This window comes from Gadus macrocephalus, chromosome 12 (genome assembly GCF_031168955.1).
Source record: "Gadus macrocephalus chromosome 12, ASM3116895v1".
NCBI classification, from domain to species: domain Eukaryota; kingdom Metazoa; phylum Chordata; class Actinopteri; order Gadiformes; family Gadidae; genus Gadus; species Gadus macrocephalus.
The window spans coordinates 9,049,335-9,076,483 of record NC_082393.1 but is presented as its reverse complement, the minus strand read 5'-3'; the positions used below and the strand labels follow the sequence as shown (position 1 = coordinate 9,076,483).

Here is a 27,149-nt window from a genome sequence, read left to right as displayed (position 1 = left end):
GTCCTTTTTTCGAACGCACACCACCGGTGATGCGTACGGTGAGTTAGACTTTTCTACCCAGCCCTGGGTGATGAGGTCATTTAAGTAGTCTTTCATTTCACGGTACAGTGGCTTAGGCACAGATAGATAGGTTCTTGCTACAGGCGCAGTGTCTTTAAGGGATATACTGAGTTGCATTTTTTCTATGCAGCCAATATCTTCATCTGATTTTGAAAAGGAGGCAGACTCTTCTCTTAGCATTTTGTGGGCTATCTCTCTCTCTGGTTCACTGAGATGGGTCAGATTTACAGGTGGATCCCAAGCATCAGTAGTAGTTTGATTCTTTTCAACTCTGATGTGATTCATTTTAGCTGGAGGGGGAGGGCGGGACCCCTCTAGTATTGAAGTTGGGTAGACTGCTTGGGTCTGCTGGACAGTCCCGATCACAGTTCTTCCTGTTAGTACTACATCGTGGTCCGTAGGGTTCTGTACACTTATAGTGATGGATGGTTTAGCCCCTTTAGTCACCTTTACGAGTGTGTCACATAGCTCAAGTCCCTCTGTCCAGCGCGGGTTCACATCAGGCTCGAAGATGAGTGTGGTATCTTCCTTTGGTGATTCCATAGACACATTGCACTTTACTTTGACGGACATATGTTTGGGTATAGTTATCCTCTCTTTTTTTGTCTTGACTACAAACTCGCTTGTCTGCCCATTACTGACTTGCTCTACTACAGTAGTTACTTGTTCTATGAAGGCCTTTGCCTGGCCTGGGAATGTTGCTCTTACTGTGTCCACCAGGTGTTCTCTGCCAGCATTCGACAGTTTCGATATATTATGCACAATGAGCCCAATGACATTAGAACCAATAATTGGTCGAGCAATATTTCCCTTCATTACAAGTGTGGGGACGATAACTTCTGTAGTGGGAGCCCCCGCGTAAGCTAAACTAAAAGTTATCTCTACCCAACCCACATATGGCATGTTCTCTCCATTTGCTGCCACTATATCTAGAGTATCTGATGTGTCCTAAAGCTCAGAAATATCTCTCAGTCTTGTGTCTGGTAAGTTAACTCTTTTCCACAGGTCATCAATAATCGTTACTTGGGAACCCGAGTCCCACAATGCCTGGACACTTTGACCTTGGATGAAGCAATCAATCAAGTATTGTTCACCTACTAATGGAGCCATTTTTGCCTGTTTTTCTTTCTTTTTGTTAGTATTTACAGTAACACATGACGGTGATGAACACTCTTTTTGGTGTAAAGCCCAATTATCTACTTGACATGGCCTAGAACAGTAGAGCACTTTTTTACATGATGCACATTGTTTCAGTTTAACCTCTTTGCCTTTTTTTTACAGTGTGCACAGTGCTGGGACGTTGTGGTACTACTGGTCACTCCCTGTCCCGTGCGAGCGACCTTTCCCCGTTTAAAGCCTCACCTCCAAACTGTCTTTGTCCCCTCATTCGACAACCAGCAAGGAAATGCTCGCTGCTGCCACACCTATAACAGTGCATGCAATACTCCTCCGTTCCACTCTGTTGACAGCCAAAACATCTTCTCATACGCCCAGGAAAGCTGCGCTGAGGGGCAAACCTTTGCTGGTACTGGGCGTTCCCTCCTCTGTGTCTGGAGCCAGGTGTGAACCAGTACCCCTGTGCCTGATCCTGCACCTGCTGATCTGAAAACTGTGGGACAGCTGTAACATTGGCTCCACCTGCTGGCGGTTGCTGTCGAGGCGTGTATTGGGGCTGTTGCATAGACTCTCTGATTTGTGACACTTCAGCTCTAAGTTCTTTGAACATAGCCATTTCAGACCTAATTTCCTCTAGCTGAGACAGAACATTAGGGGAGGTTTGAGTGTTTTGTTTAACAGAGTTTTTTTCCTTCACTTCCACAGGAACGTCGCTTGCCTGTGCTGAATTGATGTTGGTGAGCCGTTGTCCCAAAGTTTTTCTCTTATGTTGACTCTCTGTCAACATAAGTGCACATGCCGTGTTCATTCGCTCAAGTAGCAGTTCATCAGCGATGTCAGTTTGTTCAAGGTAAGGCTGAAGATCGCGCTTGACGTTGTCGTTTAGTAGGCCAGTTAGCACAGTGTGAAGAAACATTTTCTGCACTAACCCTGGGTCATATTGGAGAGCCGACTCAGACTCCTGCGAAGCGAACAAAATCTTTTGTCTCAGGTCGAAACTACGAATCAGGAAGTTCTGTGGAGTTTCTTTGATGCCCTGCACCTCTGAGGACAGTTGCTTATAGAGGTCAGTTGCACTTTTCTCCTGGTAATGAGAACGGAGTATTCGCCTTAATATGGGTAAAGTCAAGTTGGATTTTCCCTCTAAATAGCTACGAAGTTGCATGCCAGGGGATATTGCTTTTATTACTGCATCTACAATTTCAATCTCTGGAAACCCCTTGTTTAGGCCATGTTCGATTTGGCGAGCTAAGCTTGAAAATGTCAATCGATCTTTCTGACCAGGCTCACCGATCTGGCCATTTACCTTGAAGTCCTTATGCCATGGAGGAAGTGCAGGGGGGTGGGCTGTGATCTGTGTTAACTTCCTAGTGGGAGCCATGTTTTTAGTTTCTCTCATTTCTTGTTTGTCATTTGGTTTCGGTGTGTTTGCCAACTGAAGCTGCAAGACCTCAATTTCCCTTAATATTCTTTCCTCCTCGTCATTCTGTTTTTTCTGTGTGTCGCTTACTTGTTTTAACGTGCCATTTTCAGCAGCTGTCTGGAGCTCAGAAATGTTGTATTGGAGATGGAGTAATCGAGACATCCCTTCATCTTCAAGTTTTCCTAGCTCTTCACTCTGTATGTAGTTTGAAATCAACGTGATGAGGGCTGCTCGACCCTTGCCAGTCACATGCTCAAACTCAGCTCCGGTGATGGTTAGACTATCACACAAATCCACTAGATGATCTCTAGACAGCACGCACAATTCCTGTATTACTTCTAGCTGTATTTTCTCCAATTCTGATGAATCCATTTTCTTCTTTTATTTATCCTTTTTTAGAGCCTGGTTATTAGCGTTGTGAAGTGATACCTTTTAATCTTTGGGTAGTAGTTGTAGCTCTCCTGGTATGAAGTAATACCTCAGATCACTTGCCTTCAGCCCTCGGACAGTCGGGATCTCACTGTAGCCAATACACCACCTGCTCTCGAAGTCTGGGTTGTTTTAGAAGAGTTGCATGACAGTTGGGGGACATCTGACGTAGACGCTGACCAACACTGCACGCAATCCCAGCGGGGCCTCCAAATGTTACGCCCCTGTGAGGGGGGTATAGAATGAACAACGAGGACGCAGTGTTGTGGTCAAGTCCAAAGTTGTAATGGTGTTCTCAACAAACAGTACATATCTTATGCAATTCCAAATACCAGATATATCTGTAAAGTATTCATAAAATGGCATTTTCACAGCATGCAAAACCAAACCACTTTCAAAACAACATTCAAATAAACAGCATATTAAAGTGTGCATTGTTTGAGTACTAAGTACTACATTTAAAGCTTTCCACCATAAGACATCTTTCCATAGCTATTAACTAAAAAAAAAGATAAACCTCTCAAAAGTATTTTTAACTTTAACACCTTCTTCAATAAGTATTATTTCAGCTAAAACACACTAACAATAATGTCTAACGACACTTAACCAGAATACTGTGCCAGCTTATTCACACTTATATTATATTTTACACATTAAATTAACACAGCGCCAACACGCATTGTCAGGGAATGGCGGACACTTTCCTACCACGCGCCTGCCCGTGGGATGCTAACAAGCACGCTACGGCAGAGCGACTCGCCCGTGTTTAACCCAACTACCCCTTCAAACAATCCATGCCTGGCTATAATCCTCTCGGCATGTTCCCTAGCATTAAAATAGAAATATATAAGCAATTACCGTTCCTACCTGTGAGGGGGGTATAGAATGAACAACGAGGACGCAGTGTTGTGGTCAAGTCCAAAGTTGTAATGGCCGCAAAAACGGCAAGCACGCTATTCCCCCTACAGGCTGACCGAGGCAAAACAAAAGCAATCGAACACCGACCATCGAAAGATTGAACACAAAATGAGGTGGAATAAAGAAACTCTGCAACAACTTTCCTAATTTAGCTCTTTAGAATAATTTTGTAGCAAATAAAGAATGAATTTTTTAGATAAACATGGAAATAAACAACATATTTTACCAGCATCACTTTATAACTTCAAAGGGCAGAGCAAATGGGTAATAGATAAAAATAGTGAGAAAAGTCTGTTTTTGCATTTTGAAGCACTCATCTACTGCATTAAACATTTTAAACCTTTTTACTACAACACATATTTATACCCATTACACCAACACTCTTACACTGATTGTTCTGTTCAACCTAAGATAAAACAATTATAATCTAGGATATAAATTCTCCTCGTCAACTATAAAAAAGGATGGATTTATGTTTATTGCAATACAAATACACTATTTTAAAAATGTATAACCTTGCCTACACTTTATGAACATCTACTTCGGACATGGCTCCACGCATTCGCCGGCTTCTTTGAAAACAAATGCACATGGCTCGCGTTGAAGTACATGGGAGATATGGCGACACATTAGTGCCATAATTCACTAATGTAATAAAAGATGCATTCGGGCGTATTATATTATTCCACACGCGTAGATATTAACTGCGAGCGCGCAAATTACCTCTGCGCGCGCAAAACAGCCTCTCGCGCGCGCAAATTACCTCAGCGCGCGCAAAACAGCCTCTCGCGTGTAACAGCCTCTCGCGAAAGATGTTTTTACGCTCGCTCGAATTTAATTTTGCCACTATGGGGGAGGGAACCAAGGCAGGGCGGGCTTTCCTATGATTGGCCGTTTCTGAAGCGCGATATTTGATTGACAGCCCTCCTCAGCCTTCCTCTCATTCAATTCTGAATTGGCTGAAACGATAGTTACGTATTGTAACTCTAGATTCTATGAGTATAGGAACAGCCTTTTAAGGCTATTGCTATTGGGTTATCCCTAGGCGTGAGCCGTAGCACTGAAAAATGTGTAATCCCCGACCACCAACAGCGTGGGCCTCAATTACGTCCGCGTGCGGCGTGCCTCAACGACGTCCGCATTTCGCAGATATAGTCGGGCGCCGGCGGACGTTCTGCTCCCAATAAACAGCTTTTCTTCTGCTATTTAAAGGACAATGAGGCCGACACTTAAAAGGCTGTGCCTATACTCATAGAATCTGGAGTTACAATACGTAACTATCGTTTCAGCCATTTACTGAACAATTCAGAATTGAATGAGAGGAGGGCTGTCAATCAAATATCGCGCTTCAGAAACGGCCAATCATAGGAAAGCCCGCCCTGCCTTGGTTCCCTCCCCCATAGTGCCAAAATTAAATTCGAGCGAGCGTAAAAACAACCTTTGCGAGAGGCTGTTACGCGCGAGAGGCTGTTTTGCGCGCGCTGAGGTCATTTGCGCGCGCGAGAGGCTGTTTTGCGCGCGCAGAGGTAATTTGCACGCGTGCAGAGATCATTTGCGCGCTCGCAGTTAACATCTCCACGTGTGGAATAATATAATACGGCCGAATGCATCTTTTATCACATTAGTGAATTATGGCACTAATGTGTCGCCATAGGGGAAGGGTCGTCAAAGAGTTGTTACGACAGTGTTGTAAAATATCTACTACGAAGCTGTTGGGGGCGCTGTGTAGAGAAATGTGCGTGCCAAACCAAGAAAACAGCGAAGAAATGCCCGATCCTGCGTAGTGGGCCGTTAAAAGGTGACTGCACTATGTATTAAAAAGGCTTAATAGAAGGTCCTGCACTTATTGAGATTGTTGATGCAGTAGATGAATAATTGCAAAATATAAAATAAATAAGAAATGACAGTAAATAAAACGATAAAGTGCCCTACAAACAAAGTTGATCTGATGCTTGAAAACATACTTTCACTGCGCAGATTATACATTTTTCAAATTATTCAGCCAAAAATATGGAAAATAAATAAACCAGGCTACAATAGGCTAGGCTACTCACCCATTGCGTTGCGTCTCTTTGCTGCGGTTGATTGGCAGGTGACTTCCTGATTTTATACTGCAGCGCGGCCGTCGCGCCGCCTCCTGTTGGTGCTAGGGGCGGTGTAAGTACCATATCGGCTCGGCTTCCAGATCGGCTCGGGGTCCGTCGTCTGCTGATTACGTCACACAATAGCTATCTACAGCAATAAGGTTTTTTATGGCTTAAATTAATGATCTTTCATTTTGAACATAGATAGACCATTCCCAACCTATCTGTATGGATAGTTTTCTTCTAAAAACAAAACATCCCTCGGAATCATCTTGGCTGTTAAGATAAGCCGTCCGTGTTACCAGATTGGGCACATTTTCAGCCTGATTTGGCTACTTTGAATCACGTGAGGCTGGAAAAACGGGACATATGCCCAATCTGGCAACACAAACCGAAACTAGGGCTGCATCCGAATACTTAGTACATACTATTTCTGTCCAGTGTCTACTACTTGACCATACTACACTTGACTGTGTAGTACGGTCTACAGCTATGCGTAGAACGCCTCCGAACGCTTCCGAACATCGCCGAAACTCCACTGGAAGTTTGGAGATGACGTATCTCCCCTCAGATGCCGGCAAAATTACCTTGATAAGTTACCTGTTTTCCGTCTTGTCATCGTTGCCATTAAATTAAAAATGTCTCTTTTTACTTAATTACTTATTTTACTCTTTTTAATGTCTCTTTTTTTCGCCGCTTTCTACGACGTCTTTCTGGTGGTGACGAGTCAGCCATCTCTTCTTCGTTCGTTACTAGACTCCTGTTGCATTGTGGGATAGCGTAGTGAAGTCCGTGGTTTACTTTGGCGGTAGTACGCATTCGGAAACGTCTTCCGTACTACAGAATGCATACTGAGTATTCGGACGCGCTATATTTTTAGCGTACTACAAAATGCATACTATATAGTATGCAAGTATGAGTATTCGGATTCAGCCTAGACCTACTCGCGCTCACACATGTGCTCGCTGTTGCCTCGTGGTTGCTATGACTACAGCCAGAGCTACAGCACAAAACAGCCAATCACAACTGTCCGAAGTACAGCCAATCACAATGTACGCCCATTCAAGCGTACAGCCAATGATATTGTGTAACGTAATCAGCAGACGACGGACCCCGAGCCGATCTGGAAGCCGAGCCGATATGGTACTTACACCGGCTTTTGACGCGCGTAAAATGCGCGCCGCTGTGCTGCGGCGCTGGGCTGTTTCCCAATGTCAAGGAAGCATGCTCAACGGCCGCCCTTTTAAGGACGCTACGTCATAGAACGCCGACAAGCACTGTTCCAATGTTGAGGACACTCAAGATTTTTCAAGGATGCATCGCTGCATCCTAGACGAGCCAAAACTACCCACAATCCTCTGCGTTCACTGGGCGGGTTCTTGAAAATGGCAGAGCAGTACACGTTCAAATAGTGAGGTTATATTAGCTTTCAGAAATATTTTGTGCCATATTGCTTTTTATAGATTCATCATGTTAATGCAAATAATCAAGCCTAAAGACCTGTGCCACTTTTCAAACGTTTTTGCAACTTAATGATACGTTGCTATATTTTGCTTGGACGTAGCTGGTGTTAAACACCACTGTCAACAATGTCAATTTACCCGCTCACAAGATTACATTATTTATGTATACCTATTTATGTTTGTGTTAAATCGTTTTTTTTCGGGTCAGCCCAGCAAACGGAGGCTTTTGTGTGCCTAAAGGCGGCTGCATGCTTCAGCGTTGGTGTTACGTTGTTGCGCAAAATTTACTCAAAGCAATTCATGCTCCCTTTTAGGTTGCGCGTGTTGCCAAGCAATTTACCGCCAGAACAGTAGGTGGAGTAATATGTGGAGTAAAGTTTTTCGTTGAAGACGACCTCGAGAATGACGTCTTTGTCTGTGGTAGTCGTTGGTTTGTTTATGTGCCAAAGTTTGATGATCTCCTTTCGCGAGTCATCCGATATCTTCCCGACTCTCACCAAAACCGGTGTAAGTACCATATTGGCTCGGCTACCAGATCGGCTCGGGGTCCGTCGTCTGCTGATTACGTCACACAATACGCTATCTACAGCAATAAGGTCTTTTATGGCTTAAATTAAAGAGCCTGTAATGATCTTTCATTTTGAACATAGACCATTCCCAACCTATCTGTATGGATAGTTTTCTTCTAAAAACAAAACATCCCTCGGAATCATCTTGGCTGTTAAGATAAGCCGTCCGTGTTGCCAGATTGGGCACATTTTCAGCCTGATTTGGCTACTTTGAATCACGTTAGGCGGGAATATGCCCAATCTGGCAACACAAACCGAAACTAGACAGACCTACTCGCGCTCACACATGTGCTCGCTGTGGTTGCTATGACGACAGCCAGAGCTACAGCACAAAACAGCCAATCACAACTGTCCCTTAGCAGCCAATCACAATGTAGCCTACGCCCATTCAAGCGTACAGCCAATGATATTGTGTAACGTAATCAGCAGATGACGGACCCCGAGCCGATCTGGTAGCCGAGCCAATATGGCACTTACACCGGCCCTTGTCAGGGAGCAGCTGGCAGATCATTTTTTGTCAGATGCTGGCGTGTTTCCCCCACCAGTACAATGTGCTACGATTGGGTATGCGCACTGACCAATAAATATATATACATTGGTTACTTGGAAGCATGACTTTTGATTCATTAGTTATCATGTTACACAAGTTACCTAATTTGGTTTACGTCAAACTCATTAATTCATATCCATATAAAATGTTTATACAACAGCTACTGCCTTGACAGATGAATGAATTATTTAAGTGTAGGCCTATAGCCAAAGGCTTTAAGCTATAGCGCATAATGTCCACATAAATTATATGGTAGGCACTGGCAGCATTATTAGAGAAAAGGGGTTTATTTATCAAATACAGAAAATAGTCCCACCATACACGCACACATTTTTCATTCACTACACACTCACGCTTTCAAATTTCATTCACTCAAAGAGGCTACTGAACTTATGTTTCACACAGAACATGAACACTTATGTTTCACATAGAACGTGAACACAAAACATTACGTAATTAATTCAAATAGGCTAACACTAAAACAAATAAGGCCAGTAGGCCTAATAGAACGAATATCGGGTGACAAAATCATTAAAATGGCTCACAATCCCGCATCAGCTGTTTGATGTCGCGCATCAAAATAGCACTTTGCCCCTGTGGAAGGGTTCGCATAAAGGATTCGCATAATTATGTGCCAGATCGGGTGGTAGGTGGCGGTATGAAAACAGGAAATGTGATACTCCAGACAGGAAGTAGTAACCAGACGAGCAGACCAATCACAGCCTTGCAGGCTGCGCGGCTCGCGTAAAAGCTTACGTAAAAAATGACGCAAGTCTAGAAAAATCGCCCGACGCACGCAAGACGTGAGAAGTCGCGCAAGGGGTGCGCAAGGGCGCGCAAGGGCCTCTTGCGCTTGCGCTTACGCTTACGTAACTGAGCATAAATCGGCCTTTAGGGTGGCGCACAAACATTTGTTTACCGGTGGAAGGGATAGTGCCACTATTTATGTTATGGCGACCATTAAAATACATTGAAGGACATTTGCGGCATGTTAATGAAATACTTTGGGGGGAATTCACTTGAACTAAGTAATTTCATTTAACATAATGTAGGATACCCATCTCCGTTCAGTAGGACGCCCTCTTCACTTCTCCAGAAAGAAACGTATCCCGCGCTGAGTATGCTGCGATCTTTATAGCTCCATGGCTGGCACGCGGTGGGTCCCAGACAGTGTAATTTGAGAAATGCATCCCTGCCGGCGATTCTCATTGGATTAGGAAATTATGGGCGGGACTATTTTGTCCCGCTCACGGACGCTCTGTCATCTACGGATACGAATACTTTTGCTACACATTTACCACCTAGGCGTGTTGCAAAACAACCTGCAAAAAACCCCACAGCTGAGACTTGCAGGAGCAGATTCGAGCAGTTGTAAAATGGTTTTGTGCTCACTCATTAAAACGCTGAATTAACATAGCGTTCACAGATGTGCAACTTCTGATGCATTTGTTCAAATTTGGGTTTACGAATGCACACCTTTTGGGCATGTTCTCAGATTATGAAACACGGGTGTGCGAATGTGTTTTGCACCAACTGCACTGCAATAATTGTAGCAAAAGTATTTGTGCACCTGTAACACAGATTAGCGTACTCGTAGACCCTATTTTGTGTTTACAATGGTATAAAAAAAAAATATATATTTTTTACGACTACAAATGTACTGTTACACATTTGTGACTTTAAAGTGCACATGCAAAATAAATATATACGACTTCAAATTTACTGTGACTTTAGTGTACGCATTCAAATTCTGCAGTTACAGGTGCTAAAGACTTTTGCTACAATAATACCTTCATACCCTTCATACCTCCGTGTGGTTTCAGCGTTGTTATGGATGTTACGCAATAAATCCTCTAGAGGGCAGTGACTGTCGTTTCACAAATTAACGGCATCGACAATCGCAAACATGACATCTGTAGAGATGATTTTGCTTTGCGTCATTCGAAATCGGCAAAAAGTGTGCGGTGGCATGTGACACCCCTCACCAACCCGCAGATTATCTCCTCAAAATGTTGTTAAATTACCAATTACAACTCATTGCCAAAGCAGGGGAACAATAACAATAAACAATAAAATAAAAATGTCAGGTATATATAAGTACAAAACGTAAAATGCAATATATATATATATATATATATATATATATATATATATATATATATATATATGATATTATACTACTCTATCTATTTTCGTGAATGGTCTGACTTTTGACTCTATACTGCCGCCCCTACGGTAAATACGGATACGGACAGTTTCGTCCGGTCCCGGAGGTGTTTCGTCCGTACTATTCTATAGTACTATAATATCTGATATATATATAGCCTATATATATAGTATTTGACGTTTTGTACTTATATTATACGATATACCTGACATTTTTATTTTATTGTTATTGTTCCCCTGCTTTGGCAATGAGTTGTAACTGGTCATTTAACAACATTTTGAGGAGATAATCTGCAGGTTGGTGAGGGGTGTCACATGCCACCGCACACTTTTTTTTTTTTTGCCAATTTCGGATGAAGCAAAGCAAAATCATCTCTACAGATGTCATGTTTGCGATTGTCGATGCCGTTAATTTGTGAAACGACAGTCACTGCCCTCTAGAGGATTTATTGCGTAACATCCATAACAACGCTGAAACCAGACGGAGGTATGAAGGGTAGTTCCGGGGGCAACGTTTGGGGCGACGGACGAATTTCGTCCGGATCCGGAGGTATGGATCGGCCTTTACGCGTCCGGTGGAATCAGGTATCTGTGTGAGTTGACCTCGGTTGACCTGAGGTCAAATGGGAAAGGGCAGCGAATCTCGTAGCCTGGGAATGAGTTGATACCAAAGGTTGGCTGGAATCTTACCACAGGGTACCCCAGCCGGGCGGGTCGCTCCATTTCGTGCGTTGGGGAATTATTGCAGTTTTTGTTAAAAAAATAAAAAATAAAACGAGCATATCCTACACTACCACTGATTTCATTAGCTGATTTCTGTACATCGCTGAAATGGGCAGGCTGATTTGTTATTTGTATCAGCTGGGCCTTAATTCCGTCGGTGATGCCTTTGAGAACGATCAGCCTTCAGATTTGGATAATAAAATAGGGTACTTTTGAGCACGACATCAAAACCTTTCTTTTATGTTTCGTTTTCGCTAAACTCTTGTTTACAATTAATTAAGTGTTAACTTACTTTTAGTAGCCGTGAAATTTAAGATTAGGCTGTTTGACATGCTTGAATGAACTCGGGATCTTTGTCAAGGAAATTAACAAGATAATTACTTTTTAATTTATGTCTAGAGTGCACTGCGTTGGTCACTGTTACTGAGATTGGATGCGTTTTAATTTTTACCAGATTTTCCCTTTTTATTATATTGCGGTGGTCTTTTATTTGAGGCATCGCTGTAGTGATATCTCCTGTTCCTCTAAGATGCATATGGTACAGCTGTCAAAAGTATAGGATATCAATTTGTTTGTATTGTTTTTTTCTTTGCAGTTATAATGGCCCCATTTCGACGACTTTGTTCACTACTTTTCTGTATGTTGGCATTAAGATGTCATGTCAGCAATGGGTTATTTGAATGGTTAAAGCCAGCACAGGCTCCTCCTGCAGCAACTCTCCCAGCTATCGGACCAACTGCAAAAGACTCCATTCCGTTTGAAATGACTATTGCAGATGAGAAATTCTTGGCGGAAGCAAGGCAGATGGAACTCAGCCCCTTGGGTAGCTGCCATTATAAGGTAAAACAAGTGTTTTGCACTACTTGCAATGCTGAGTTAACATAACAACCCGAGCTAGGAGCAAGCTTGAGATGGCCAGAGTATCAGTTAAATTGTCATGCAGGTCTTTGAATCTTTGATGTCCATTTATTTTTCAATTAAAAACGGATCCTTCCTATCCTTTGAAGGTGGTTGCTCAGTTGAAGTCCACCTGTGAAAGTCTATCAGAAGAGCAGCTTGCCAAGCTTGGAGTGATGCTGTTCAACTGCCAAGCCCAGGTGGAGGGCCGCCCAACCTACCCCTGCTCAGAGGAAATGGTATATACTCTGTTTCAGATACCTAAACGACAGGAAAGATGCACCAAACCATAAATCAAAAAATACATGGTGTATACAAGATGTGTTATTTGAGACATTATTGGGAGTTTTGTTTTATAACTTGCATTGGACTTTATGTTAAATTTGTCAAAATGTTAAAATTGTCTCTAAAAGAAAAATACTTTAATACAAGTAGTTAAATATCTCGTTCTTATTTGCAGTCAATTAAGGAGTGTACAGCGGAAATGGACTCTGATACATGGAACGCGTACCACATAGTCAGCAACCGAGTGCGCTCTGTGTGCTACGGCACGCGCCAACTGCACTTTCGGCGAAAGGCGGAGATGACCGTGAATGCTCTCATCTCCACAGCCAGCAGCCAACTAGATGCCATGAATGAGCTAAAGGTGACTGTTCTCGCCTTTTACAATTTTAGAGAATTTATGTCAAGCTGACCTTCGAGTTTCATGTGGACGCTGTTTGCAGGAAGGCCAATGTAGTGGGAATTTGCGTCTAGGACAGATGAGACTTCTAATGCAAAAAATAGCACAATAGTTTAGAAAATTAACCAGTCTCCTCTCTAGCAGAATACAGTTTTACAGACTTTTAATAGTTTCACCCCCTCCCCGCAATGCATCTGTCCATACATCATGTGAGGGAAATGTTTGCATACAGTAGTTTTTCTCGTATAGATATTGGGGACCATCTTTTTACTAGTAATGGTCCTCTGATCATCCTTTCTCCACTGTTATGAGTAATTTACCCTGGATTATATATAAACGGATTAAAGGTTTTTGTCAAAGTTTAGCAAAATTGCTGGCATGATCTTGAATGACCTTCCTAATTTCTACAAGATTAGGACTTTGAAGAAGGTCCGGCCAATACTGGCTGATCCTAGTAAATCCCTTTTTAAAAGGAGTTTCTTTCAAGTTGCTGCAAATACAATCTGCCACGATGTAGTACCAATATACTTAAACACAATTGTATTCCTGCTGAATTTGGCCTTTCTAAATAATTCATGATTTTTGTCCTAAAACAAATTGCCCCTCAGATATTAGATATCCTTGATACTTGATCATTAAGATGAGTTAATGGTCTTAACTGTGCCGATCCCTTCTTGGTTCTAGGATGGCCAAGTTGAGCTCAAGGAGTTGACTGTGGCTTCATTGGATAAACTCATGCAGGGCCACAAAGCTTTGCAGGCCCAGCAGGGAGTACTCTGGGAGGGTCAGGGGCAACTGGAGCGCTCCCTTGACGTCAACCTTGAGCACCTTGGCAAGGAGAAGGCTCTTATAGCCTCTGGACAACAGCTGGTAGCTCAGCTCATTCAGGGCATTACACACAGAATGGGTAAGAACACCAGAAGCGCCATACATTGTAAATGTGACAAAGTTTAGAGCGATGCAAGCAAATGCATCAAAGCAATACCACCAACAGACGGACACTTAAAGAAATATACAGAATGTTGTCAGAACGTACATGTGTTAAACTGCAGACTGCCATCGTTTGTGTTGGTAACGTGTGAAGTGATCTAAATGAACGTCATGCTGCATTAGTTCATTATTAGTTTAAGAATTTTTATTAATATGGACTGTATGTAATCTGGACGTGAGTTGCAAAAGCCCTGCCCACAGCTGTCTCTTTCCTTAGAGAATGTGAGTGAGCAGTTGAAGGGTCAAGGGTCTGAGGTGCAGGAAAACCACAAGGCCATTATTGAAGACCTTGCACACGTTCGAGACAAAGCACAGGATATCTATCATAAAATCGGTAAAAATAACCTGAATAATTAAATGTAAATAAACCAGATGTTTACTTTGGTTTTGTTTTTTTGTATAATTTATAATTTATCTTTTCTTCTCTGTACTTCAGACAGTAGTATGGTGGAGTTTGTTCAATACCAGGACACGACAGCGCAGTACTACACAGACCTGATGCGGAAGCTGGAGCGGATGAACGGCACGCTTGGGTTCATGCTGCATTATCTAGATGGCATGCAGAACCGCATAGAAGGCCGTCTCCACATGATCCAGGGATACCTAGGCTGGGCAGGTACAAAAATGAGTGGCTCCAAGCAGGCGGTGCGTGTTTTGAGATAAGACACTTTTCACAATAGGGAAAACATGGGTCTGTTTCAGTGTAGACACAACTAGTTGGGTAAATATTGACCATGCTGGTGCTGCGACAGATATCAATGAAACCGGTCTAGTCTTAGAACTGCTTGAACAGCAAGTTAGTTTACCCAACTCGACGAGCTGTGAAGGGTCCATTGTTCAACAATAATACAAGCTTTCTTTCTCCCGGTTTCCACTTATATACAGGTCTAAGCCTGGCTGCCATGTGCACATGTGTGCTACACGCTGGCTATTTACTAATGGGTGCCATACTGTTGACCTTCCTGCGTAGTCCGTTTTTCTCCCGGGTGACGCTGCTGTTCACGGTCTCCCTCAACGCTGTAGCGGAGGTCAACCAGCAACCGGCGCTGGATTTCACAGGCCTAAGCCTGCTGATTCTCGTACTGACACTTGGTAGGGCTGGGAGAGAGCTAACGTGGCGATGGAGTTGTGCTTATAATGAGCTCATTGTCACTAACCGTTGTGTATGGGTGTATGTACAGGTCATTTGTTAGTCAATCAGTTGTTGCTGACATGCTCCAAGATGAGGGATAAGACGTCCTGTCTGTCACTTCCGCCTTGTGAAATCGTGGAGCCGGTGAACCAGAGTGTGTCATTTGAGTACCACTCTACACCACTGAGGTGAGCTGGCACTGGGTTGAGTTCCACAACAGAATTTAAAGAAGAAACTCAAGGAACCACACCAGTGTCACTAATGTATAACAATTAGTCAAGATTTTCTATTAAATTGTAGAAATACAGGGATAGAAAATTGCACATCTTATCTTGATAATGCCTGCTTCCATTTCCCCACTCAAGAAGTGAATGTGATCACTTCATGGAACAAGACCCTTTGGATTTATTTATTCACGGTATGGACCGGTGTATATCCTTTTTTATTATATTAAATGTTAGCTATTCGGGGGGGGCGGGGAATAACTGCATTGACTATAAATCGGCATTCACAGGTGATCCATGTCCGTCAGCTGACGGGTCTCCCAACCAGGAGCCCTTGTACCTCGAGGAAAGAGTTGTGTCAGTTAAGGGTACACCGACTCAATCCACCCCGAAGGTAATGAGGGTGTCCAGGCTCTCAATGGTGAGAATAACGAGATCTAGATTTCGTTTTATTAGACGTGACCTTTCCCAATGACTTGCGTTTTTCAACATTTTTTTTTTACCGTTAGCCCGAAATTGGGTGATGTTGCAAGGGATAACATTCAATTAATCGATTTTACTTATTTCTTATGACGCAGCTCAGCCGTTATCTACTTCTAAATTAAATCTTTTTTTATTTTTTTTTAATCAAATGAAAAAGACTTCAGAAATGTTTATTAATCAACTTTGGTTTTATTTCACAGGATGTAATCAAGGTCGTTCCTCTAAGAAACCTAGGCCATGTTTTTGATAGTGTGAGTGATACACGTAATTCTAGTTTCAACACCTCACTAGCAGGCAACAGGTATGTGTTATTTTCTTCAAACATTTGGACCTACATTTGTTCGAAATGTAATGGCAATGATCACACTTTCATTCTGTCCTTTTTTCTGCCTTCCACTTCCCTTTGTTATGTCCAATGGTAGCACTTTATCACGGCGCCAGTTGTGCAATGGCATCACTAAGACGGGCAAGGCTTGTAAGAGGAGCGCCACCCGGGGACATGAATACTGCAAAGTACATGAAGGAGGCTACACTTATGTCAACCCCTGAAAAGCTTTCCTTGGACTTATTTTTTTAAATGTTTGTTTTTATTGTTAACTGGAGAGAGGCATCTTTAAAGCATTGTCTTTTTATATTTCACAAGTTTATTATTTGAATAAATTATTTTTACTTTTGTATTAGTCTTCCGGTAATTCTTTGTCACTCATTCCTCTAAACCATTGGTTCTCAAAGTGCGGCCCGCGGAATCATTCCTGGCGGCCCGCAATGACATACATAATTATGTAAGTTATAAAAAAAAAAAAAAAAAAAAATTATTATAATATATTCAATATTAATTTAAACAAATATAAAGACAAAATTCGACTCTCTCTAGCTTTCAATTAAATCCTTTTACATTTTTTTGTTTTAATCCGGCTGTACATTACTTTGAAAGGGTGAACCTCAGTTTCATGATTTAGACCTCACTTGACCTCACTCCCAGAGGTCCACAGTGCGGGTGCAATGTTTTGCTAAATTGGCCCTCAGTTGTCAAAACTTTGAGAACCCCTGCTCTAAACGTAAAAGCACATAATGATGAACACTGTTTCAAACTCATTTAAGATCATTTGATGTATGTGCTTTGATTGCCAGAATATTTTACATCTTTATGCAATGAGCTGGACCATTTAAAGAAGCAGTCTAGTTTATTTTGTTGCATCAATGTTAGGAAGACAAATGCCAAGTTTGAATTGTTTACACCCATTAAAAGATTATAAAAGTTCCCATAGCAAAACTTAACCTATAGCCCACCACATGTCTTTTAATGTCCTTATCAACTGAAACCCTTCCATCTCAGCGTTTCACTTGCGTGCGTTGTCGTAATTGGCCACAAACCAATCACAGGTTTCCTTCAAAGCTGTAAAATAAAAAATAGTTAAATCTTTTGGAAAAACTCACTTCCTGCAATGCTACATAGTCTTTCAACAAACAAGCACAGAAAAAACAGCAGTACCTTTTTCAAACGGCGTAAAGGCAAAGTTTGGGAGGTAGCGCATCAACTTTGCATTACTGGCAGTCTTTTTGAACTGACCATCTGATTTATCTGTGTCATACTGGTGGGCAACGATTAAGGAAAGCAAACCATTTGTCAGCATTTTGAGAAACATCTTAAAGTGTGACGTCATTCATTGCTTTTTCATCAGGGAAGTCGATGTGTTTGGATTTTTCCTCATAGCTTAAACAATTGTCACTACTTTGAACCGGATGAAAAGGATACAACCACTTCTTCTTTGAAGTCTAGTGCTCGCACCACTGCCTCGGCTGCTTCTTTGATGGACACCTCTTCTTCCTCTCCAACTGTGACCAATGAGAAGGGAACTAGATAGTTTGGCTCGCTCACAAGGAAAAAAATGTGTTGGCTGCCGACCACAGAACTCACCAGAGAGTATGATGGGCTCAACCTCATTATAGTCCCTCACCACCCACAGGACCAGACGGGCCAGGTCCAAAGAGTAGATGAATTGCCTTCTAGGCGTGCCAGAACCCCATACTACCAAGGGCTTCCCCTCCTCTGGCAGACCAAGGAGCCAAGCACAAACACACGCACAGGAGGGAAAAATACAATTAAATAAAGTACTTCCATCTCTGCACCCAATTCTTGCTTAGCTACGAAAAGTCTTACTTTGAGCCCTGTAGGCTTTGTGTATTAAGCCAGGAAGCACGTGTCCATCCTCAATGTTAAAGTTGTCATGAGGACCAAACACATTGGTAGGAATCACAGATGTGTAGCTACGCCCATACTGCTCAAAATAAGCCCTGTAAAAAATAAAACGACACTTGACATGCATAGGTACATATTCCATTCAATGATATGTACCAAATAAACAACGGATTACATACCTATTATGCACATCTATCATTCTTTTTGCATAGGAGTAGCCAAAGTTAGATGCGTGTGGTGGACCATTATGAATCTGGAATTTAAAGAAGCATCAGAATTAGTCTGTTTTGTTTTCCAAACCATGATATAGCATGTTAGAGAACAGGTGCTGAGAAATACACAAAATAAAAATATTTAGTTTCTCAACAAACACACTTTTGTGATACAATAGTATTGGAGCAGCACATATGTGTTGGTGTATTTATCTGCATTCAAACTTATTGACTCATATGAACTTAAAGTGACTATATGTAACCGAAATGCGAACACATAGGGAGAAAAAAAGCTCTCCAAGGTTGAAAAAACTAAAATCTCAGTGGTGAACCGGTACTATCATAACAAGATCAGATTCTAAATGGCAGATTATGAGACAATTGCTGAGGTTGCAATACCTCATATGAATCAATCTTACACATTGTCAATTTAACTAAGGTGGCAAATATTGTATGAAATATCCCATATCAAGGTTTTTTAGGGTTATTAATTGCATTTGGGGGTACTATGCCTTTATGTTAAAAATACACATTATTTTCACTGTTCATTTCTGCAAAACCAATTTCAGCATCTTTCAAAAACATACTGTTTTGTATCATGTCGCTTTAAGGCCCCCCTCTCTAGTAGCCCAGTCTGCCGTGATTGGTCACGGCTGATTGTGTATAAATATTGAACTAACGACGGCTCTGAATCTACAGTATCAGAATGCCTCATGGGATTCAACGCTTTGCGCGCGTGTCGGTAAATTCACACCGAGAAGTTGTAAACATTGCGGGCAGTGTTGGGGGTAGTAACGCGTTACAATAACGATATTACTTTTTTGGGTAACGAAGTAAAGTAACGCATTACATTTAAAATATCGATAACTACACTACTTTACTAGACTATAGTAACGCGCTTTCCTGCGTTACCCAAGCCATGGTTGCCTGCGTGTAAAGTCCTCGTTTCCTCGTTTCCAGATAATGATGGATCTTCACTCGTATGATCATTCTCACGATGGATCTTGCAAACCATTGTGAATTTCTTTGGAACGTTTCCCGAAACTCCTCTTAACATGGACGCGCGTTCACTGCACTCACGACGGTCGTAGGATTGTAACTGTCCACTGACACGGTGCTGAAACGGGCTATGTAGGAGAGGGAGACGCAGGAATGTCGCAGGAAAATGGGGTAAAAAAAAATATCTCCCAATTACGGCCAACAGCAGAGTAGCCTACGAAAAGAATAGACATTAAAGATATTAAAACACAATTGATTAGGCCTAGGCCGACATATGCTATATCACTCTTAATCCTGAACGCACTTTGCATACATTTTTTGTGTATTATTGGATGTGTTTTAATAAAATGCATCCAATACACGGAATGTCCACTGGTGACGCCACTGAGGCTACAGTAGGCTAAGGGCCTGTGTCCACCAAAAGCGTTTTTAAAAGACGGAGCGCTCCGTGAACTGCTTTCAACGCGTTTGTGCGCGCCGCTCAAAGACGCACGAAGCGTTTTTCGTTTACGTCATTAAATACGCGTCATCGCTTGTATCCATAGATACACAGCTTCTATCTGTTGGCTCCATCATATTGCATCTGACACCTGAACGTCCTGGTTACTCCTACAATTTGCGAAATGAATCCAAGATTAATAGCGCTTCTTGCCGTGGCAGCAGAGGTTGCGGACGATCCCCCTGCGCCTGTCGTGGTTGCCCGGAGGAGAGTGTGGGTCCACAGTATTAATCGTGGCAGGGGGCAGTACGGGGAATACCACCGGCTGTGCCAAGAGCTCCGCCTGGACGAGGATCGCTTCAAGGTCTATTTCAGACTCAACCGGCAGCAGTTTGAAGGAGTTAACATTTATTGGGCCGACCATTGCCAAGATGAAGACCAATTATAGGGAGAGCATCAGTCCCGCCCAACGGCTTTGCATTTGCTATTTTTCATCTCTGCCTGGTCGAGTGACTTGGCAGGATGGAATTTAGTTTATAATTTTTGTATATATTTAAATCAAAAAAGGCAAAAAACCAAAACTATTAATAAAATTTCTTAAATCAATCTAACATTCATGTTGTATGCTGGATTACTTCTGAAGACAAAAACACACCTTTAACACCTTCATCATCATCAGAGCATTCATTATGTATCTACTACCTAATGTAATGAAAACAAAACAACATTGTCTTAGCATTAAAATGTTTAATTAACTGATTCATTAGAAAATGATTCCAAGATATTATGTACACATTTGAAACATTTCTTATAGCTTGTACTAAATCTAAATAGAAAAGGATTCCAAGATATTATGTACACATTTGAAACATTTCTTATAGCTTGTACTAAATCTAAATAGAAAATGATTCCAAGATATTATGTACACATTTGAAACATTTCTTATAGCTTGTACTAAATCTAAATAGAAAATGATTCCAAGATATTATGTACACATTTGAAACATTTCTTATAGCTTGTACTAAATCTAAATAGAAAATGATTCCAAGATATTATGTACACATTTGAAACATTTCTTATAGCTTGTACTAAATCTAAATAGAAAATGATTCCAAGATATTATGTACACATTTGAAACATTTCTTATAGCTTGTACTAAATCTAAATAGAAACTGATTACAAATGTTATTTACACATTTAAAAAAATCTTAAAGCTTAAACTAAATCTAAATAGAAACTGATTACAAATTTTACTTACACATTTAAAAAAATCTTAAAGCTTAAACTAAATCTAAATAGAAACTGATTACAAATTTTATTTACACATTTAAAAAAATCTTAAATCTTAAAACTAAATCTAAATAGAAAAGGATTACAAATGAATTACTCTCCAAACTCCACATCATAAAGGACCTGCTGCATCCTCATGCGCGCCTGGGCCCTTTTTTGGTTCGACAGCCTCCTCAATGATGGGACGAGGCTGAGCATAAAATGCTCATCCTCGTCCAGAGCCAGTGTATTCTCCTTTTCTTTTTGGAGGGAGGACAGGATAGATTGCTGGAACACAGACAGCGGCTGCTCCAGCTGTCTCCTGCGTGGTGGTGGAGGTACAGGACGCGAGGTAGTGGGAGGAGATGGAGGAGAGGTGTCCACAGCGGACTCTGATAGGCTGGGAGAGGGAGGAGATATCTCCTCTTCACTTTGAGCCACCACCTGTGAAAGAAAGCATACATTTGTTTGTTTAAAATGTGCAAATTAAAATGGTGAATTCTTATAAATATCTCTGCATCTGGCTTCACCCAACAAAAACCTTAAGAACACTAGTATGTTAGGGTATGTTTTTAGCATATGTTTTAGGCTACTAGCTTTTGTTATAGGCCTACCTCTCGTTGGGGAGACATACTGGGCGCTAGCAGGGCCAAGATCTCCGGTGCTATTTCCTGGCTATAATCTCCCTGCTCCATATTGCTTGACGATACCCTCTCCTTCACATGGCGCTCCAGAAAGCCCATGATCGCCATGTACTTCCACCTCTTGAAAGAGGTGGCACCGGCCCCACTTTTCTTCCTGTCCCTCTCTGCCTTCCTCTCCCTCAAATATTTATCCCGCAAGTACTTCCATTTCTTCCGGGACACTTCAGCTGTTGATACAAGATTATGTCTCTACAATTAGCAATTCACACAACCTACAAGGTTAATATCAAGCCTACCTATCAGTAACGTTAATACTAACTGCCAAGTTAACGTTAATACTAACTGCCATGTAAACGTTAATACTAACTGCCAAGTACGGATGGCAGTTTGTACCTAACGGCTAATCGTTAAATGCGATAATATCATTAATAAACATGATAATAATATAAATAATTAATTAATAATTCTCACCTGTAACGCCCAGCATAGCTGAAATGTCTCGCCAGGCCTGGTTGCGTTTTGTTAGGTCGTGGTAGGCCTTCAACGTGAGGTCGTACAGGACCGGACACTCGCTCACAGCTGTTATCAAGCTTTCGTCCGACATGTTTCAGTTTGTTTCAGTTTGAGTTCCGTTTATACTTTTAGCCTTGCCTCATCCTCGATTTTGATTGGTCGTTCAAAAAAAGCGCAGATGACGTGAAGCGCTTTTCTTCAAAAGTTCAACTTTTTTCAACGGGGGCGCGCGTCTAAAAGCGCGAGGCGCCCGGAGCGTTTAAACGCTCCGGGCGGCTTTTTAAAAGGCGCGCTGCTTGCGCGTCCTGCCATAGAGAATGCATTGCAGACCGACGCTCCGTCTTTTAAAAACGCTTTTGGTGGACACGGGCCCTAACGATGCTCTTAGCATCCTACGAGTATCCCTGGAGTCCTCGTTAGCTATGAGCATTTTCACTACGTTCGTTACCAACGATGCTTTCGGGAAACGGTGTGAAAACTGTACGATGCTCGTACAACGCACTTCACGATCCACTTAGGCTAACGATGCTTTCGGGAAACGGGGCCCTGATCTGTTGTGGATGCGTGTTGCCTGTGTTTTTGCAGCGCCTGTTCGCCTCGGCACGTTGCCAAAGCGATCGATTTGAGTGACGTAGCTGCTTGTGCGAAGGAGTGTTCAAGTGTTGGAGCACAGAAGCAGGTGACACAGATAGACAAAGGTTGTCTATCATCGTAGGCTTCATTGTAGAAGACGTGCTTCCCCTGTCGACTGTTGAATCACCCAGATTTAGAAAAATAGTAGATGAAATACCCGCGACTCGCAAGCCAACATCCGACAGGAAAACATTTATACTGGAATCGAAGCTCAAAATAATTTCAGTCCTCCCTGGATCATGTGTCCGCCAACAACAAAAGTTACTTAACATTCCTAAGTAACTAACTAAGTAACTTTTTTTCTCAAGTTTTAAAGTAATGCTGTCCATCCAGTGCACCGTCATCCCTAAATTAGGAATGACGGTGCACTGGATAGACAGCATTGCTTTAAAACTTGATAAGGCTGCTCTTGCCTGCAAGAGGGTGAGAGGAAAACCCACTAACGATGTCATAGCTTGCAAAATAGATCAGGTTCATTCAGCCCTTGGACCACATAAAGTAACAGCATGTGTCACCGCCGCTTAAGTGCATTTCTGTTTTAATTGTATGGGATAAAGTGACCATTTATATTTTTCATTGACCACTTAATTTTTGTCCTCATGTTTCCCAAAGCCTGTGTTTTGAAACTTGTGTGTTGCTACTGATTGACCTCACCGTAGCCTACTTTATCTTGTTGTTTGTAGATTTTCTTTTCTTTGTGCAGACAGGGATATTGTTCTATCATATGGGTTATATATAGATTTATAGAATAAACACTAAGTGATGATAGGGCTATGAGGTTTGTCTATGTATCTACAGTAAATTAAGAAACGGGAAAGTAAAGTAATAAGTAGTGAAGTTACTTTTCAAGTGCAGTAACTAGTTAAGTAATCACATTACAATTCACAGAAGTAACTAGTAATAAGTAACTAATTACTTTTTTTTAGTAACTACCCCAACACTGATTGCGGGTAGCCGGGAGGCACGACTTCTGCCCTGCACAGTCTGACGTCACACTATTACGGAAGTAAAGTTTGAGCGCAAACAAGCTGTTTCAAACACTTGGGGGGACATTCTCGGTGGGCTCAAATACTCCCCCTGGCTTGGACATCGATTTTTCTAATTTAGCATACGTAAAACATGCATACATTACATACATCATATAACAATCTCAAGCAATGGGAAAAAGTCGAAAAAGCATGATAACACCCCTTTTAAAGTGTTGTGCTACAAAAATACCCAAATCGTAATGTAGATTCAGGTCAAGACACTTTGGAAGACACACTGGAAGACCATAACCATCACTTCTCACCATTGTTTCGTCGATAGGATAGGTGGTCTTGTCTGGAAATATGCATGTAGAAAGGCAGGAAACCACTTTTACTGCATCCACTTCGTGTGCTGCCTGCAGCACGTTGTCATTGATGTAGATGTTGTTCCTCTGTTGAACGCACACGCACAATACAAAAGCACAATATAAAATACTCAGCATAATCAATGCAATCCCTATAAAATGTGCCAGTGCTGTGGTTGCCTCTTACCCAGAAGTCCAAATTCACCCTCATGTTCTTAAAGAGACCGCCCACCATTGCGGCCAAATGAATGACATGTGTGGGCTTATGCTTTTGGAATACGGCTTGCGTTTCCTCCTTGTTCCTGAAGAAAGACCATGGTAAAAGGAAAGTAGTTTTTTTATGTTTGTGTGTAAGCATGGTAGTACAACTAGCTTGCTTCCATAACGTAAAAGCAGCAAGCCAGGTAGAAGCAAATGTGAACATACATTAGGTCGGCATCTTTGGAGGAGAGAAAAATCCACTCTTCCCCATCCTTTCCTCCCCCCTCTTCGTTGATCACATGTTGTATGGCTCTTCCCACCAAGCCAGAACCGCCTGTCACCAGTACCCTCTTTTGAGCTGTGTGGCACACTGCCATCTATCAACAGATCACAATTAGAACAAACAAGTGGTGTCTTCTACATTTTTCCTTTAAAGCAGGGAACGATAGACAAGTCCTGATTCATCAGGTATGGGTAATGTTGATTAACGCATACTGGGCTCCCAACGTTTACGCAAATCAATGAATCCCATGAGGCATTCTGATACTGTAGATTCAGAGCCGTCGTTAGTTCAATATTTATACACAAGCCAATTAGCCAAACTAAAACGCAATTCAAAGGGAAACGTCACGTTTCAAAATGTACCCAATGAATCCAGTTGTTGAGAAGTTTATAGCTCTGCAACAGTAAAAAAGCAAGTACATGAGCAGCCAAGATCCGGTGTGGGAGTAACCGGAGCCATTTAGAGAGGGGTAATGTATTTGGGTTTAACGCAGATGGGCTGTATCAAATACAGATTAAAACTGACCTTTGCTACAATTGATTAATTATGAAAACTCCTTAAAGGCACCCAGTGCAACTTTATGTAAACATTCAATGAAAAATAAACATTCAATTTCTAGTCTTTTTTACACGTAGTAAGTTTCAATAACTCCATACCATTACATATCGACATTCAAGGAGCAAAGATGAGACGTCGTTGTGTGGTGAGAACTGATAGAAAATCGTAAACAACAACAATCGCCGGTGGGGAGAAGCCATTTTTCCATTGACTGGAAGCCTGCTTTATTTATTGTAGGTTACAAAAAATAAAGAAAATGGCGGCATTGTTGTTGTTATCGATTTTGTATCAGTTCTCACCACACAACGACGTCTCATCTTTGCTGCTTAAATGTCGATATGTAATGGTATGGAGTTATTGAAACTTACTACGTGTAAAAAAGACTAGAAATTGAATGTTTATTTTTAAGCCTCGAAAGTTGCACTGGGTGCCTTTAAGAATAATCAATTCGTTTTTGGTTTACTATAACAGTAAACCAAATGTGGTGCAATGATGCTCCCCTTCCAACGGATAGTTATGTTATTATTCTTAACGGGCTTCTCTTCCTATAAACTCGGCTGAGCAGTAATCGGTCCCGATCATTCCGAAATAATACGGTACATTCAAATTAAATTGTTGTTTCTTACCATGCAGGAGTAGTTCAGAGGTAGAGAAACGGCTGTTTCCCAAAGTGAAGGCTGCAACCTTGCTAGAACACTTCCTTGCTAGTCTCGTCCTATGGAGAGATGAGGCTAGACTAGCCTGCTGGGTGGCTAGAGTGCTGCCCAAGCCCCCGGGTACAGTGCATACTTCCGCAATCCAACAGTGCTCAGCGGCCAAGCCTGGTATTGCAGCTGTTTAAGCGGGCTGTGGACGTGTCCCCTCGATTCATAGAGTGGCGAAGTCACGCCCCTTCCGGTAGGGCTCATGGGACCTATGAGATCGAAAAATATGAATGGGTGTCAATGGAGAGAAAATAATTATTTTCTGGTCCCAGTCTTTATATGCCCTGGATTACACATATGTTGTTTGTGGATTTAAATGATAATTTTTCATGGAAAGAAAACTAAAAATGTTCGTGAAGAAGTTTGATAATTTTAGGTTTTATGTGAGGCCGCTTTGTGAACTATAGCTCTTCGCTGCTCTCGACGCATATGATATACGTCACCACACCCGCCCTTGGAACCTCTTTAATATGTCCATGCTTGGAACTCGGTACAGAGATGGCGATCTCTCTGCCCCACTTCACCGCTTTTTCCAAGGGGAGGATAAAAGCATCGAAAGAGGTGAAAACCATTATAAGTCGGGGCACGTGCAGAGTTTCAGTTATGCCGATGGGAAGATTGTCGGTCTTCTCCACGCCAGTCGCAGGTAGCGTGACGTCACATACGAGCCGTGTAGTCTTTCTCGTTGTGTTTTCTCTACAGCCTTTATCTGAACAATTGCGCAATAAACGGTCGAACTCTTTGCATGAAAAATTATCCTTTAAATCCACAAACAACATATGTGTAATCCAGGGCATATAAAGACCGGGACCAGAAAATAATTATTTTCTCTCCATTGACACCCATTCATATTTTTCGATCTCATAGGTCCCATGAGCCCTACCGGAAGGGGCGTGACTTCGCCACTCTATAGGGCCCAGTAATATATATCTCCGTTCACGCCAATAAAAGTGGATAACAGGAATGTGTCTCCGCAAAACATGTCTGGATAAGGATATCAATCAAAGGCTCATAATTATCTTTATGCAATGTACAAAAAAAATAAATTGTTTTCTCTTTTCAAAACGCCACCTCACGCGTTTTATTAGCCGTTTTATGTTATTATTTTTTTGCTGGAGAAGGAGGGGTGGGCAGCTGAAAGAGCAAGGTACGTTTTATTACTCTGTTTTTTTGGGAATAATTGACGCAAGCAGAAACCAGAGAACAAGCCGTTTTTTCGTTTTATCGTTTTGACAAGAAAACGAAAATCAAA

The 27,149-nt window shown here is 41.8% G+C and overlaps 2 protein-coding genes across 7 annotated transcripts; one reads left to right on the top strand and one right to left on the bottom strand.

Moving 5' to 3' along the window:
• The first annotated feature begins 11,136 nt into the window (after window positions 1-11,136).
• bmb (brambleberry) lies at window positions 11,137-16,584 on the top strand. 3 transcript variants are annotated; one of them, XM_060066411.1, is made up of 13 exons: window positions 11,137-11,371; window positions 12,097-12,341; window positions 12,509-12,637; window positions 12,859-13,044; window positions 13,765-13,987; window positions 14,288-14,404; window positions 14,507-14,686; window positions 14,956-15,162; window positions 15,252-15,390; window positions 15,568-15,620; window positions 15,717-15,847; window positions 16,110-16,210; window positions 16,332-16,584. In XM_060066411.1, exons 2-13 carry the CDS (start codon window positions 12,102-12,104, stop codon window positions 16,456-16,458), a joined length of 1,833 nt encoding a protein of 610 aa, XP_059922394.1. In that variant the 5' UTR covers window positions 11,137-11,371; window positions 12,097-12,101; the 3' UTR covers window positions 16,459-16,584. The 3 variants fall into 3 exon arrangements, with proteins under 3 accessions (XP_059922394.1, XP_059922395.1, XP_059922393.1); XM_060066412.1 differs by lacking the exon at window positions 11,137-11,371 and having other exon boundaries at window positions 11,454-12,341; window positions 15,717-15,820; XM_060066410.1 differs by lacking the exon at window positions 11,137-11,371 and having other exon boundaries at window positions 11,465-12,341.
• Window positions 16,585-17,074: 490 nt separating this feature from the next.
• On the bottom strand, window positions 17,075-25,980 carry LOC132468661 (GDP-L-fucose synthase-like). Of its 4 annotated transcripts, none has more exons than XM_060066419.1 (10): window positions 25,822-25,980; window positions 24,578-24,738; window positions 24,339-24,453; window positions 24,110-24,238; window positions 18,289-18,362; window positions 18,071-18,204; window positions 17,828-17,959; window positions 17,666-17,745; window positions 17,402-17,501; window positions 17,075-17,305 (listed from the first exon to the last, which is right to left on the bottom strand). In XM_060066419.1, exons 2-10 carry the CDS (start codon window positions 24,727-24,729, stop codon window positions 17,250-17,252), a joined length of 972 nt encoding a protein of 323 aa, XP_059922402.1. In that variant the 5' UTR covers window positions 24,730-24,738; window positions 25,822-25,980; the 3' UTR covers window positions 17,075-17,249. The 4 variants fall into 4 exon arrangements, with proteins under 4 accessions (XP_059922402.1, XP_059922401.1, XP_059922404.1 ...); XM_060066418.1 differs by having other exon boundaries at window positions 24,578-24,729; window positions 25,820-25,979; XM_060066421.1 differs by having other exon boundaries at window positions 24,578-24,710; window positions 25,820-25,974.
• Window positions 25,981-27,149: the final 1,169 nt, after the last annotated feature.

Excerpts from the sequence above, each read along its gene's own strand:
- bmb (XM_060066411.1), top strand. The coding sequence starts at position 12,102 with ATGGCCCCATTTCGACGACTTTGTTCACTACTTTTCTGTATGTTGGCA. Across the intron at positions 12,638-12,858 it reads ACCCCTGCTCAGAGGAAATG|TCAATTAAGGAGTGTACAGC; the intron begins GTATATACTCTG and ends TCTTATTTGCAG. Across the intron at positions 13,045-13,764 it reads ATGCCATGAATGAGCTAAAG|GATGGCCAAGTTGAGCTCAA; the intron begins GTGACTGTTCTC and ends TCTTGGTTCTAG.
- LOC132468661 (XM_060066418.1), bottom strand. Across the intron at positions 24,454-24,577 it reads TCCAAAGATGCCGACCTAAT|GAACAAGGAGGAAACGCAAG; the intron begins GTATGTTCACAT and ends GTCTTTCTTCAG. Across the intron at positions 18,205-18,288 it reads ATGATAGATGTGCATAATAG|GGCTTATTTTGAGCAGTATG; the intron begins GTATGTAATCCG and ends TATTTTTTACAG.